General features: G+C 43.8%; 1 protein-coding gene across 2 annotated transcripts in view; it reads right to left on the bottom strand.

Annotated features, from left to right (window-relative positions):
* The window catches only part of gpc5a (glypican 5a), a 117659-nt gene that overhangs the window by 87676 nt on the left and 14750 nt on the right, over positions 1-15233 (bottom strand). For both annotated transcript variants that reach the window (XM_030376937.1, XM_030376938.1), the window contains 4 exons: positions 8889-9349; positions 8485-8718; positions 7741-7874; positions 7258-7383 (listed from right to left, as the gene is read on the bottom strand). In XM_030376937.1, coding sequence (XP_030232797.1) covers positions 7258-7383; positions 7741-7874; positions 8485-8718; positions 8889-9349 — 955 coding nt within the window. The remainder of the gene's footprint in view (positions 1-7257; positions 7384-7740; positions 7875-8484; positions 8719-8888; positions 9350-15233) is intronic.

Below are 15233 nucleotides of genomic sequence, written 5' to 3'. Positions count from 1 at the left end.
AAATTTAGCTGCTGCCTAGACATAGCTACACACACCTACACACACAGTGGCATTATGCTGTGTTCAAGGAAGCTAAACTCTCTCGGACGCTGCAGTCAACTGTTGCCCAGGTAGAGCTCTAGACTTCCAAAAACACCTCGACCATCGGTATGCCAACCAACCATCGGTATGTTCTTGTCAACTTTTGTTTTACCTGAGGTTGTCGTCTTTGTTCCTCACTATGTTAGCTAAGCTTCTATTTTAACTAGACACAAAAGCCACATTGAGGCAGACATCACCTAAGGACTCGGCGTAACAACTATATTTTTCTTGTTGCTGGCATGGCCCATAGGAAACGGCCAGAAGAAACAATCATGGACTACTGGGACTGGGACTGACCAGCGAAGAGCAGACCGCTGTGCTGTTGTAGACTGCAGGATCCAGAAATGTCCCAACACTCTGCTGAACAAAACACCACCCAGGCTTTGTGGGGTTTTGGACCACAACAACATCAGCTTCTCCTGAATGACTAAAAACAGGGAAGTTGTCTCATTGTATGAATAAAAGGGAAATAAATCCCACTGCCATGAATGCAAACTCAAATAGCACAAGCTTAGACTCACACACGGGACTTGGGGTGTGAGGGCGGTGCAGGCCAAAACCATGTAGGTTGTGCTGGCCTGGAATTGGACCTTCTCAGTTCTCAAATGGTTAAGCAGTTTATCTCCAGCCACCAGCTTCCTCTGTCCTTAAAAACCTCCCCTCGCTCCCTCTACCTAAACCCCCAATTGAAACGCTTAAGTACTCCCTATATCTCTCCCCCTCTCTCTCTCCCCCCTTGCTGTCTGTTCCCTATGTTCAATAATGTTTTTGAAGATTTATTTGGCTTTGTGTTAGGTGTTTCCTTCGAGTGAAAGTAGGGACAACTATTGGCTCAGAAGTCTGGAACTAACTCTGCTGAGAGAGAGAGAGAGAGAGAGAGAGAGAGAGAGAGAGAGAGAGAGAGAGAGAGAGAGAGAGAGAGAGAGAGAGAGAGAGAGAGAGAGAGACGCCAGAGACTAATAAAAGCCTTGATTTGGAGTCTACTATTGGGTCTTCATTGTACCTTTGAGGTACTTTTAAGTTTCAATATTGGGGTTGACTTAAATTCCCCTCACCTTTTTTCCTCCCCTCACCTTCTACCTCACCCCTCCTCCCCTCACCTTCTACCTCACCCCTCCTCCCATGTTCACTGCAATGCATTTTTTACACAGGATTCGTTTTTACAGAAAGTAAGAGACAATATCTCTCATATTCCCCTGCCGTTCAATCTCTCTCTCAATCCCCCCCTCTCCCTTCCCTCTCACACATCTCCCTCCACCCCCCCCCCCCCCCCCATTTCTGTCTTCCCTTTCGTAGGTTAGTGGAAGGACATGGATGCATTATATATTTGACCGTGCATGCTTAAGGTTCCCTGTATATTTAAACTTTAAAGAGCTCATCACTAGGTACACTATAAGATAAATGTCGGGTAAGTTAATAGACTGCCAAGTCCTTTTACATTTGACACCTTTTTTTTGTTGTTCGCTGTCAGAAAGCATATTGATCACATCCACCTATGCTTCATAATCATTAGCATTACACATTGTGTCTTGTTGATAAGGCTGGGCTGAATTAAATGAGAACATGGTTATAGCTAGTAGTCAGTGCTATGTTGTTAGCCCCACTCACTGGCTGAACGGCGGTACTACAACACCAAATCAACTGAGGGAAGAGAACTCAGATTCTGGTATGTTGTTTCTACAAAAAACGTTTTGAACATCATCAACTTTAGCCCTCAAAATAGGATACGCCTCTGCTTGAGTAATCAACGTAGAATATATAAATGGCTCCAATGTGATGATAAATATTGTCAGAATGTTTCCAAAATACTAAAATGACAAGAGGGAGTTAATTTACTTGAATGACCACCAACCCAGCACCAAACAACAAAAATGAAGCTGCGCAACTTTGAACACAGGTAAGACAGAACGGACGATACAGGTGAGGTGGGTGAAGGTTAAGGTTATTTAAGAAGGCAGGGACGTAAAAGGTAATATGGTAACTTACACAAACTGACACTTCTTTATGGAGGCTGAGGTTCTTAGCTCCTATCTTACCACACCAGGCTCACATTGCTAACGTTATTAATTAAAGGTACATTCTGAATAGATGGATAGAACAGATGGACGTGACACCCGGCGCCCAGTGAAGGAGAGAGCTCTGCTTGGTTGACCTCGTTAGGGGATTAATAAAAATCTGTTGTTGTGTTTAATTAAGGGTGTGGTGTTCGCAAGTAAGACGGGAGACCACAGGTGTGTACGCAATGACTGCAATATTAATACAGCCGTATTGTTAACACAGCCAAACGTTCTTCACACTCATTTCTGGAGAGATGCCCTTAAAAGTTAAAGGCATATTATGAAAGCTTTCCATATTCAAATATTTGATAAACGACTAGACCTATGTTATATATTTTGTATATAAGTTATGAGTTATGTACTTAAATATCTAAATTGTTTTCAACAATGTTCCAACCCAGAGGAATCTTTAGTTGTAGTCACGGTAACGGCCCGTTACATTTTGGTGGCATGTCAATGGTGTCATATGCCATTTACCCCCCAACTATCAGGAAAACAGTAATCCAGTAGAGTCCTAATTCAATGATATGATATTTAGGGGTCAAATTTACGTATAAGTGGCTTAAGTCAGCCAACAAGTTAATTCACTGTTTCCCACACAGACTTTACTTGGGTGGTTCATTTTATAATAAAAAATGTGTCAATCCGAGAGAGCGATGCCATCGATTGATCGTTTTTTTAATAAATTCTGTGCACACACTGAATCCAAACATGATCCTGCGTGGGAGGAAGGATCGTTGTTGGATTCTCCCCATAGAGAAGACGTCTTGCCGAATTAATTTATAGAACCAATCCGGTGCTCACATATCAGTTTGAGGAATGCCAAAAAATACTAAATCTCAAAAGAGTTCTTGTGTACGCAAATTCGTTTTGTGACGGCTTTTTTTGGATTAAAGAAAGTCTGCGATAGTTTCCTCTAATAAACACACCACCACAAATAGAACCAAATTCAGTGGGAAGCACTGTAATATGTACAGTAACATTATAAAGTTACAACTACGTTCAACACGCTCTTTTCTATTAGGATTAAGCACTGGGCTGCCCCACATAACTAAATTGCATTAGAATGAAAAGACATAACATGATAAAAAGTAACATGAATACAACTTTAATATATTAACTTGTCCGTGAACATGATTCCTGCCTGACATCAGATTGATTTTCACCTGCAATGGTGGTGACTCCCAGGATCCCACGTTAAATCACAACCTCAACAAACTACGTCTTCTGTTATTGTTTTAATGAGCAACACCTAGCAGGAGAAATTTCATACCTTTGAAAGAACAACAAACTACAACTACTTTTGTTTGTTTTAACTGAGCATGTTGACTAATGATAGTACTAACTATTTATATTCTCTACATCCTTGTTGTGACGAGCTACACATCTTCCACGGTGTTTAATTGATGGCCTGCTTGTGATTTTCCAATATTAATTAAGGCATTCTAAAGAATCCTGGTTGCTAACGGTTGTCTTGGCAACACAGGCTTCATGGGTACAGTTAGACCCAAACAGCTTGTGACAATTTGAGATTCACTCTGTCACTCGCACATTAGACATAGACATAGTGTGCATGAATGCATGAGTGTATGCATGTGTGTGCGTGTTTGTGTGTGCCGGCTTGCATGCCTGCTTGCCTGCCTGGGTGCTTGTGTGAGGGAAGGGGGAATGATGGAACAGGGCAGTATATGGCAGCCTGCCAAACTGCATTGGGTGTGTGTGTGTGTGCGCGTGCGTGCGTGTGTGTGTGTGAATCTCTTTGAGTGTGTGTGTACTTTTGTGTTTATCACTTTCTCTAAATGCTGTTTTTCGTATGTTTGCTTATGTGCTTTGTGTGTTTTGTGTGTGTGTTTGAGTGTGCATGCGTTTGTGTGTGTGTGGAGGTTGTGTATCCATGGCGGCTGGACTAGGAATGAAGGAATGTGGTAAACATTGGGAGCAGACAGGGACATATTGCTTCCTACCCTGTCCTTCAACCACAGGCTGCTCCTGTTTTAGATCTGCAGTCATGCCCTGATACTGCACCTGACCGAGAAGTACCCAGCCGAACACAACAGTAACAAACAGAACCAAGCCAACCCAAACGCTAGAAACAGACCCTGGCGGAAGGTAATAAAGAGAACCGAGGTAAACTAAATGGTAGTAAATTAGAACCTAGCTCAACTAAAAGGTAATAAACAGAGCCTGGCTTAAAGGAAATAAACAAAACCGAGCGGAACCAAACGCTATGATCCCAGTCAAACAAAATGGTTATAAACAACTACAAGCTTAACCAAATGGTAGTAAATGGTCATAAACAGAACCAGGCTAAAATCAAAGGCCACAGAACCTAGCTTAACCAGAAGGTAATGAAGAGAACCAGCCTCAACACAGTGAACAAAGCTTAATTAAGCTCCCTGAGCAACATATTGGCCAATATCAGAAAGTCTTACTGTTCCTTAAAGTTTTTACTTACATATGTTCGATCATTTTAAATATACCTTTAATGTGAAAGCCTTTCAGAGGAGTTTATGGCAATACATTTTGAACAGTAATCTGTTGGGACACATTGAGATTGTTTTATGTTAGTGAAGACAAATCTAGAATTGATGCAGTTTGTCTCCAAGTGACAACAAAAACAGTTCAGAATGAGTCTCTCACGCAATATCCTTCCTCTCATTTCCCCTCCACTCACCCCCTCTTCAATCTTTATTCTCTACTCTACCCTTCTTCAGCCCTCCCCTGCTCTTACATTCCTTCCTTAATCTTACCCTCCTTTACTCTGTCCCCTCCGCTCACCTTCTATCATGTCCCACCAAAGAGACTTAAACCAAAGTTAGAGTCGCCGTGGGTGAACTAGGCCTGCCAGTACAAACTGAAAATGAGGTCATCATGGCCCTCCTGCACGTTTCATACGGCCATTTGTCGTACGTCGCACTCCCACACATTTGTATGCGAGAAAAAGGACGCAAACAGTAACAGAGAGGCGGGAGAGACACATTGTGTGCGTGTGTGTGTGTATGTGTTCGTGTGTGTCTGTGTTTGTATGTGTGTGCGTGTGTGCGTTTGTGTCTGTGTGCATGTGTACCCGGCTTCCATCAGTATTCAGGGGGTGTTGAGATGAAAGCCCCTCTGCTTTGATCTTATCTGATTGCTACGTGTCTCCTTGTTTACCCCAGACCCACATGTGAAGGTGTGTTGAACCCCCCTATATCCCTACCTGCCCTTGCCTGACCTCGTTACACACACACACACACACAGTTGCACACAAACAAAAATACACAAACAAACAGTCGCACACACACACAAAGATACACAGTCACACAAACAAAAACACTCATACACACGCAGTCACACACACACACAAAGAAAAACACACAAACAGTCACAATCATTTTATAGAGACAATTCACATAACCTCTCTCTACGGCCATAGAACAACGAACATGAAAAAGATTTCTGATAACAGTGACCCCCAGCTCCGCAGGTGGGTGTAGCTGTGGTAGGATCGTGACCCCACAGGCCACACAGATATGTATTCCCCTCTGTACTCTGGAGCCCGAGGCCTGCAAAAACCCAGCATTAAAACCACCAGCCTCAGGTGATGATAAGATTAGAACCAGGGAGGTAAAAATATGTTTCGCATAACTGCTTTGGCAATGTCAATGATTATTTTCCTTTTCAATAAACGTATTTCTAATTGATTTGAATAGACTTGACTTGACTAAAAATAATTGAATCAAATTGAATCTAATTTCATTTAATTTCATTTAATTGATGTGCAATGAGCACATTCAGGATGTAATTCTTAATAATAATAATAATAATTCATTCATTTTCTATAGCGCTTTTCAGTGACCCAAAGAAGCTTACATTAAACACAAACTGGGAGATGACAATCAGGGGGGACAAGCGGAAGACAGCACAACAGAGAACAGAAGCAAGGTGGAGTGTGATAGTAGATAGGGATAAGGGTGGTTATGGGTAGGGAAGGTCATAGGCTTGGGAAAAGAGGTAGGTTTTTAAACGCGATTTCTTGGACGGGATGTAATCCTGAATTTGCTTCAAGGATTTTTAACGTCTTGGAAGGTCATTTAAGCACATCAGGACCACATCCGGTTCATGGTGGAGATGTGATCAGAGGGACGGATTAGTGTGAATGCTTGTCTTTCCGAAAACCCCAAATCCCACACACACATCAACCAAGCACCCCCTGCACAACACTCTCTCTCTCTCTCTCTCTCTTTCTCTCTCCTATTCTTTGTCACTGTCCATCTCTCTCTCTCTCTGCCCTAAATAATTAAGTTTTAGTTTAATTCACTTTTTCTCTATTACTCTCTTTCTGTCTCTGTTCTCTCTATCTCTCTCTGTCACTAGCCCTGTGTCCATTATTCTCTCTCTCTGCTATCTCTATCGCTCTCCCTCCCTCTAGACTCATTATCTCTCTCTCTCTCCATCAATCTCTCTCTCTCCTCCCCAACTTATTCTCTCACTCTCTCTCTCTCTCTCTCTCTCTCTCTCATCGCTCTTTTATCCAGGAGCTCTGAAACAACTTCCACACTACCCTCATCTTTCACTGGTCGACCACACACATACACACCTCGGTTTGACAGATACTGGCAGCCTCTGTTTCCGGGGCGTAGCGTCTGTCAGGTGAGAGAGAGTACGGACGCTCCGAGGGCGAGCGACAGGGTCCTTGACTAATGACATCGCGGGTGACAGAGCGATTGCATCATAGATCTACACCAGGCTCGACTAATGGAGCCATCAACATCCCAGCTGCATACACGTGTTATCTAGGATGGTGTGAGTGTGGGTGTGTGTATGTGTACAAATAGTAGTACCCTTCACCATTTTTAACCCAGGAACATGTTTGCAACAACCAATTTGTCTTTTGTGTTGATTTGTTTTGATTTTGGAAGGATAATCTTTATATCAAACAAGCCAAAAGTGTGTAGAATATCAGACTTACCTACCGTATCCTGCCTGTGTTACACAACTCACAATGAGTGTGATCTCGTCATTTTCTTTCACTGTGATGTCATTCGGCTTTGATCGTGTCTCACAGTGATTGCATTCTACGGTGGTGTCACTGCGACGTCACCGTGTCGTGGTTATGATGAGGAGCTTGGCCACTCACCTCCGGACGACGTCGGCTCCGTTCCAGCAGGACAGGGAGTCTGCGGACGCCAACTCCCTGACACAGAGCTGGTCGGCTAGACCCCCGTAGTACGCACGCCACTGACGCAGACTGCCCAGGAAGTCCCTGGCACGTAGGGATATAGAGGTTATACATATATGTATATGATATATGTCATAACACACAGACGCTTTAGCTCAGAACTTAGAGCAACACAGCAACAGTTAATGGTTTTGTCTGTTTGGAAAGTTATGTCTTCACATTACTCTCGAATTACATTCATAAATATCAATTATTTTGTTTCAGATATTCAGTGTTTCATATAAAATTAGATGGTAGTGATTTTTATGATTTTATTGGTTGTCAGCTGTAAAGGTTTGTACTTCAACTAAAAAGGATCAAAAAAATAGGAAAAATACTCTCTCTCTACACTCCCTCCCTCCATTCTCTCCCCATCCTCTCCTCCCTTATCTCCCTACTTACTTTCTCCTCCCAGCCAGGGTGTCCCCTCTCTCTTTTGCCGGAATTTGCCCAGGGATGGACGGAGTGCTGATTGGCTTCCAGCTGCTGGCGGACTGACCGGGTGTTCTGATTCGAGGACCACACAGACGATGTACCTGTTGCACCAATGAAGGAAGCCGGCTATTTATCCTTCAGCTGTACAGGGTCTTTGTATGTTTGGAGTGTCTCACTAATTACCATATGATTGGGTCTGTTATGGTTGCTGATTCACGGTTGTCTGAATTTAAACTGTTGCACAATTTCAGTGACCATATATGGCCACCAGATAGAGCTGTTCATTCTCTTTCTGACCAGATCCTGTGAAATTGATGGTGTTTTGTTGTAAGGTATTTTTGCATGTATGTTTAGGCTTATATATATGTATCTAGCTATACGTTTAGTAATGTGGATAATTCAAGATATTTGCGCATAAACATAAAATATAGACAATCCTGTGTGCACGTGTTTAAAAGAGTTAATCTATTTTATACAATATATGTACTGTATGTGTCTGTACAAGCATGTGAATACACATGCATGGTACACATACACATCCAGACATTGTCAAATACACGTGCATGTTGTGAAATACACTCCCGCCATTTCCAACAGTGAGGGCACAAATGCAGACATTTCCTGCAAGACCACAGACAAACATTAAATCAAACTGTAAAATACACACACACACACACACACACACACACACTCATACACACACACACACACCTGAGCGGCAAGATAGGGTGCGTTGCCCTGAGCGTAGGCCACGGCGTCGTGCAGCAGCATAGGGGCCCCCAGGAGCACCTGCTCTAGGTCCTGGGGGCCCTGCATGCGTGCCGAAAGGCCCTCCAGTGAGCGCACAAAATCCCTCCAGAGAGGGTCTATCTCCGCCACGCTGGCCAGGCAGCCGCGCATCACATTGAGGCAGTAGCCCATGCAGGGCTGGGATTGGGTCAGACCCTGAGGAACACAAATACATTTGAATACACAAACATGTTTAAACATACCTATAGTAATATACATACTCGTATAGTAACCCGAAAACCTCTAGCCAAATATCTTCATGATATCTATTGTTATATGGTGATCTCAACACCTGGCCTGCATGTGCTGCTCAGGTGACCTCTGACCTGGCAATGGGGACAGTAGTGCATCTTGAGCAAGGCGTGCCTGCACTCGCGGCTGAGCTGCAGGTGGTCCGTAGTGTTGATGACCTCTATGCCCAGGTGCAACGCCTGGAGGAGGAGCTTAGCTGTCGCGCCGGACCGAGCCATTTGATTGGCCAGGATGCCCGGCGACGCGCCAAAAGGCCTCAGCTCTCGCCGCGTCGACCTCACGCACTCTGCGTAGCCGGAGTCGATGTCGCCGAGGCCAGGGTCGATCAGGTGACCGTAGACCGATGGGAAAAGGCCGTCTAGGAGTCGCTGGAGGGAGGCGTCTGGGCTGAGCTCGGAGCCCAGCAGGAAGAGGCCCACGTCGGTGAAGAACTCCCGCATGGCGTCAGCGCTCCCAGCCGCCATGCTGGCGTAGGACTCACGCAGTAGGGCGTTGGTTCGGTTCTCCGCCTGCTTCATCAAAACCTCAAAGCTCTCTGCAGAGAGAGAGGGAGAACCTTTATATTAGTACTTTATATATACATATATATCTTTTATCTTTCACTTTTGATATTTTATCAGACAAGAGCAAGAGCAAGGTAAATATAAAGAGAGAGAGAGAGAGAGAGAGAGAGAGAGAGAGAGAGAGAGAGAGAGAGAGAGAGAGAGAGAGAGAGAGAGAGTGAGAGAGAGAGAGAGAGAGAGAGAGAGTGTGAGAATGAGGGACATGAAGTATATCTTTATAAAGGAAACGTGGTTCTGTTAAGTTGACTCGATTTAAAGTAATCCTGCTGTTGATTGGGTTATAACAAAGCAATGATCTTATTACGAATAGATTCACTGAGGAGAGGAGCGGAGGGAAGATAAGGAGATAGAAGTCCCAGCAGGAGTTAAAGATCAGGAGTTTCAATCCTGTGGAGAGAACGTGATAACCCTGCAGGGATGGGAAGAGGAGGAGGAGGAAGAGAGTAGGCTTTGGGAATACAAACAAAAGAGGAGAGAGGAAAGGCAGAGGAGATGGTTTGATAAGGACAGATCATAGATTCTTCCTTCAAAGAGATGGAGAAGCTTTCTTAATAACTCATTTAAATTCAACATACCAAACACACAGGCCACACACACACACACACACACACACACACACACACACGCGCACGCACGCACACACACACGCGCGCACGCACACACACGCGCGCACGCACACACACACAGGGCGGGGCGGACTGAGCACACATGCATGCTCCCTCTAATCCTATAAGGAGCTCATCACTTTCACGTGTTTGCAGTCAAATGATCAACATGCGCTGTGCACATACAGTCAACTAACACACACACACACACACACACACACACTCAAACACAAATTTCTGGTGTGTGTTGTTGAGCAAGTGAATTTCGATTGAGTGGGTGAGTGACTGTGTGTGCGTGTGTGTGCGTGTGTGTGTGCGCGTGTGTGCGTGTGTGTGCGAAGCTTCGCTCGGAGGCAGATTAGCAGTCGCACCACATACACGCACACAGTGTGTATGGCCTTTGTACAGCGGAATAGCTACATCTGTGTGCCTGTCTAAGGGTGCAAAATTCGCTATGAAATTTTAACACAAACCAACACAAACAGACACAAACAGACACACACAGACAAATAAACCTACACGCACACTGGGCCTTGGGGGTGTCTGTCCAGAATTAAAACCAGTTCACCGGGCACTGCCTGGAAAAGACCAGATACTCTCTGCTCTACTGGGTTACTGAATGATACCTGCATTGGACCTCTTCACTGTACTCTACATTGTTACTTCTACACTATTATCTACTCTCTACTCCACTAGCCCTACTCTACTACTGATCTATTCGTATTAGTATCACTCTACTGACTGATACCTCTATCCTACTATCTCTACTGTCTACTCTACTCCACCGAACTGAACGGAGGTAGAGAGTGAGATGTGAGCTTGTGGACCCGCGCAGGGATTATCCCAGTCAGAGTATGAAGCAGAGACTCGTGTTCCCACCGGGATTAGAGAGAAACACTTAATGTCTCCCAGCTGCTAAAGGGACCCAAGAAAAACGACCTACCTCTGTGATGAATACGTTCTCTCTCCTTTTCTGTCCGTCTCTCTATCCGTTTCTATCTCTCTCTCCATCTCCCTACCTCTCTCTCTCTCTCTCTTCCTTGGAAGTGATCTAGGTGACAGTTCATAGGACTTCATCACTGTCATCAGTATTAATAATAATAATAATAGCAATACTGCCCCATCTAGCCCTACTACACTACTTCTACTTCTACTACCACTACTACTACCACACACCTACTTGTAGTACTATTTGGTTGGTAGTTAGTGAGGTCCCTCCTTCACTGTAAAGCGCTTTGGGTACCTTGATAAGAGCTAGATAAATGTAAGAAATTATTATTATTACTATTTGTGGCAGGAGGGTCACACTAATATTTACTCTGACAATCACAAGAACTAACATTTCTGTTACACAGGGTCTTTAGCGGCGCACACACAGGACAAATATATTATGTCATTAATATGTTAATTTATGCATTTCTTTTCTTTGTCTTCTATGTAGTTAGGTATGTTTGTTGTGTGTCTCTTATAGGAATAAAGCAAGGAATAACATGAATGAACAAAAAACATGAATTATCATTTGGTGGGTTCAGTGAGTTTAGCGTGGAGATATTTGACTTGTTTCGTGTGTCTAGTATTACTGTATTTGTGTATATAATGTATGTCTGACGTGTGCAACCTCATCTGGCCCAGAGAGATAAGTCCGTCTAAACAGATATCTTGTTTTAATCGAACTAGAGTTTCCGCGCGAGCGTTGCGCGCGCTCAACCTCTAGTTATAATTAGCTATAATGTGGAAGCTCGGGTCAATACATTTCTGAGCTCATAATATCATAACATTTTGCCTTTAACATTAAACTGCCGTCCTCTTTCGGTGTGAAACTGTATTTTTTTTGTTTTCTTAACAACAATATCAGGACACTTTTGATCGCAGTACAAGCACTGATTGAACAGCTCTAATGCGTCTCAAAGCCACAACTACGAAGGCTTTAAAGTTTATCTCCTCAATAGAGAATGTAATGAAAGCCGCCCGTAATGTTTCTGTGTCTTTGGGATTTAAAGGAGATCAGTCGGAGCTCAGGGCAGTCAGGCAGAGCGATACCCTTTACAGCCTCTCTAAACATTTAACAACCTCTTGGTTGTTTTTATGACACTGGAAACATGGGGTTTTTATTTTGAACGTCGTCGATCTGTGAGACATCATAAAAAGTGCAGGTGACACAAAAGTGCTGGGCCTCATCAGCAAAGATGACTACTCAGCCTACAGAGAGGAGGTACGTAAATTAATCAACTGGTGTGACATCAATAATCTACAACTCAACGTCAACTAAACAAAATAAATAACTGTGAACTTCAGGAAGAGACACATACCACACACCCCACTCACTATCAACGGCAGTGCAGGGGAGTCTGTGAAAAGTACCTAGTTCCTGGGGGTGCAGACGACCTGACATGGTCCACCAACACCACCTACCTACCTAGTCAAGAAGGCACAGCAAGGCACTGACCTCCCCCTTCTGCCTTCACCACCTTCTACAGGGGTGCTCTTGAGATCATCCTTACCAGCAGCCTCTCAGCCTGCTGCGGCAGCTGCCCTGCGGACCAGAAGGCTCTACAGAGGGTGGTGAGGACAGCAGAGAAGATCACCAGATCAGCCCAGCCATCCATCCAGCCATCATCAAAGATCCCTCCCAACCAGCACACAAACTCTTCACCCCCCTACCATCTGCCAAGCGCTACTAACCAGACTACCAGACTCAGCAACGTCTGTTTCACACAGGCCTTCAAGACTACTCAACTCACTCAAGAAAATACCATGAACAATCAATGACTGTACTATGCTCTTTACATGCAAAATAATGTTTACCGGTACATACATATGTGTCTCAATGCTGCTATACTGCACTTTGCCCTCTGCTGTCTATATATGTTGTTGTGTTAATTTGTTGTTGTCTTTGTGCACTATTATGTTATATGTTGTGTGGTAAATTAGGACTTGCACATTTGGAGCATGGGGAAACGCAATTTCCTCTGTGTAATTACTTGTTGCATGGTCTGATTTGACAATAAAGTTCACGTTGACTTTGACTATTGTCTCCGCTGGTTGGAGCCAAACTCCTTGTTAAAAATACATACCTGAGGAATATGTTGAAACAGATGGTATTTTAATCCATGATATGAGACTTAATTAAAGGCCAAAATAATATATTTGTATTTCTAGTTATGTCATTCTAATTATATCGTTATTATGTACGTGTTGTGAATTGATTTTGTGTAGAAGGTGCCAAAGATACAATTATTATATTGCTACTTTTTTTTAAACTATCATTTAACAAACATAAAATAAATAAACAGGATGATGTTAGTGTGTGTGTGCTTGTGCGTGTATGCGCGCACGCATGTTCATGCAGTGTAGTACATATAAAAGACATATAGGGGGAGGATAGTATTATTATTTTATCTGTAGATTACCCTACCTTACCACTTCCTGCTCCTTAGTGACGTTTATCTGAGAGAATATTCACTGTTATTCCCTTTGGATTAAAAAATAGCATCTTTCCCCTTCCTCTAACTGCACTCCCACTAATAGCTTCACCGTATTAGTAATCAAACAACAATCAGGGAGGCACTTTAATTAAATAGCACAAAAGCTTCCCATACTGTCTGTTTTTTCTGTTAATTGAACTTTAGTGTGAAGCGGGAAGATCCTGTTAGCCGTGACGGAGCAGGATAACCCTGCTACATGTTATAATGAGGTTACAGCTTCCAGCACACTGCAGAACGGAGCTTAACATAGCCTGTTATCATCGCACCCACCACAAGTGCTCGCTCTCGCTCTCTCTCTCTCTCTCTCTCTCTTCTATAGCGCTTCTTCTTCGGAGAAAATAACAGAGCTCAACACCGAGCTACAGGCCTTCAGGACTCAGGTACACCCAGCTTTCTGGTTATCTCTGTTTCTATTTGTGACGGTCTACCGCCCACACCAGCTCTGTTCAAATATTAGTTCCATCCAATGCTGCTTTGTCTCTCTCTCTCTCTCTCTCTCTCTCTCTCTCTCTCTCTCTCTCTCTTATATTTATCAAATAAAAAATGTTCTTCAATGTGATTTCCATTTTTCTATTTGAAGCATAGAAAGTGATAAGTAAACAGATGGTATGCATGTTTCTACCACCAGAGGGCAACGTATTCTGTTTTAACGGGAAAGCTACAAATGGAACAAGAATGCAGCATTCATACTTGGACATCTACATAATCTCTTCCCCTCCCTCTAAGTGTGGTTTTGTGTGTGTGTGTGTGTGTGTGTGTGTGTGTGTGTGTGTGTGTGTGTGTGTGTGTGTGTGTGTGTGTGTGTGTGTGTGTGTGTGTGTGTGTGTGTGTGTGTGTGTGTGTGTGTGTGTGTGTGTGTGTCTCAGAGGAATGCCACATTTAGCACACAGCATGAAGATAAAACTGCCAGAGACGTATTACAGATACACACACACACACACACACACACACACACAAACTAGGAAATCGGACAGAAAGACAGACCAAAAAATTGGCTGACAGAAATAATGAGTGACATGCAGACAGATACTCAGCCAGGCAGGTGAACAGACAGACATATGCACGCATACTCAGGTGGACCCACAGGTAGACATACTGACAGACAAATGGGGTCATGCTCATATTACTGGGACACAAAGGGGAGACATTGTGTAGTGATATTGTGATGGCAACATGACCACAGACACACATTCATACAAACATTCAAACACATTCATACCCACACATTCATGTGGTTTGGTCTGAAGCATCTGGAAGTTCCAGACGGTTCCTCTTTGTCCTTTATGATCAGAGAGTATCGTCAGGGCGACCAACGACCACAGCAACGCTGGAAGAGATGTCCATTCATCGGCTGTGAATGGACCCCCACGACCACAACACAAGGCACGCCGACATCTGATAGGGCGAGGTAGGGGACCTATGTCTCCTGACTGGACACAGAAGGGGAGCTCTGAGACCGGACAGGTCAAAGCAGGGACCTTACCTCGGACAAAAGAAGCAAGGATTTCTAACATTTCATTTGGCAAACCAGGGACCTGTGACTTGAGGGATCTCTGATTTGATAGGGAGAGGAAGGGAACGCTCACCTCTAATAGGAAAAAGCAGGGACACGTCATGCAGGGCCATGGTTGAGGGCGGATGACTCATTCCCAGTGAGCAGATGAAGGTGAGTTACAGGGAGGTAGGGAACAGCCCTGAACCTTCTCATTAAGACAGTTAAAGAGTTGAAACGCTTGCTGCCTCCCCTTTAAGAAGACAGCAGAGTT

This window comes from Gadus morhua, chromosome 14 (genome assembly GCF_902167405.1).
Source record: "Gadus morhua chromosome 14, gadMor3.0, whole genome shotgun sequence".
Taxonomy (NCBI): Eukaryota; Metazoa; Chordata; class Actinopteri; order Gadiformes; family Gadidae; genus Gadus; species Gadus morhua.
This window is presented reverse-complemented; position numbering and strand designations above follow the sequence as displayed.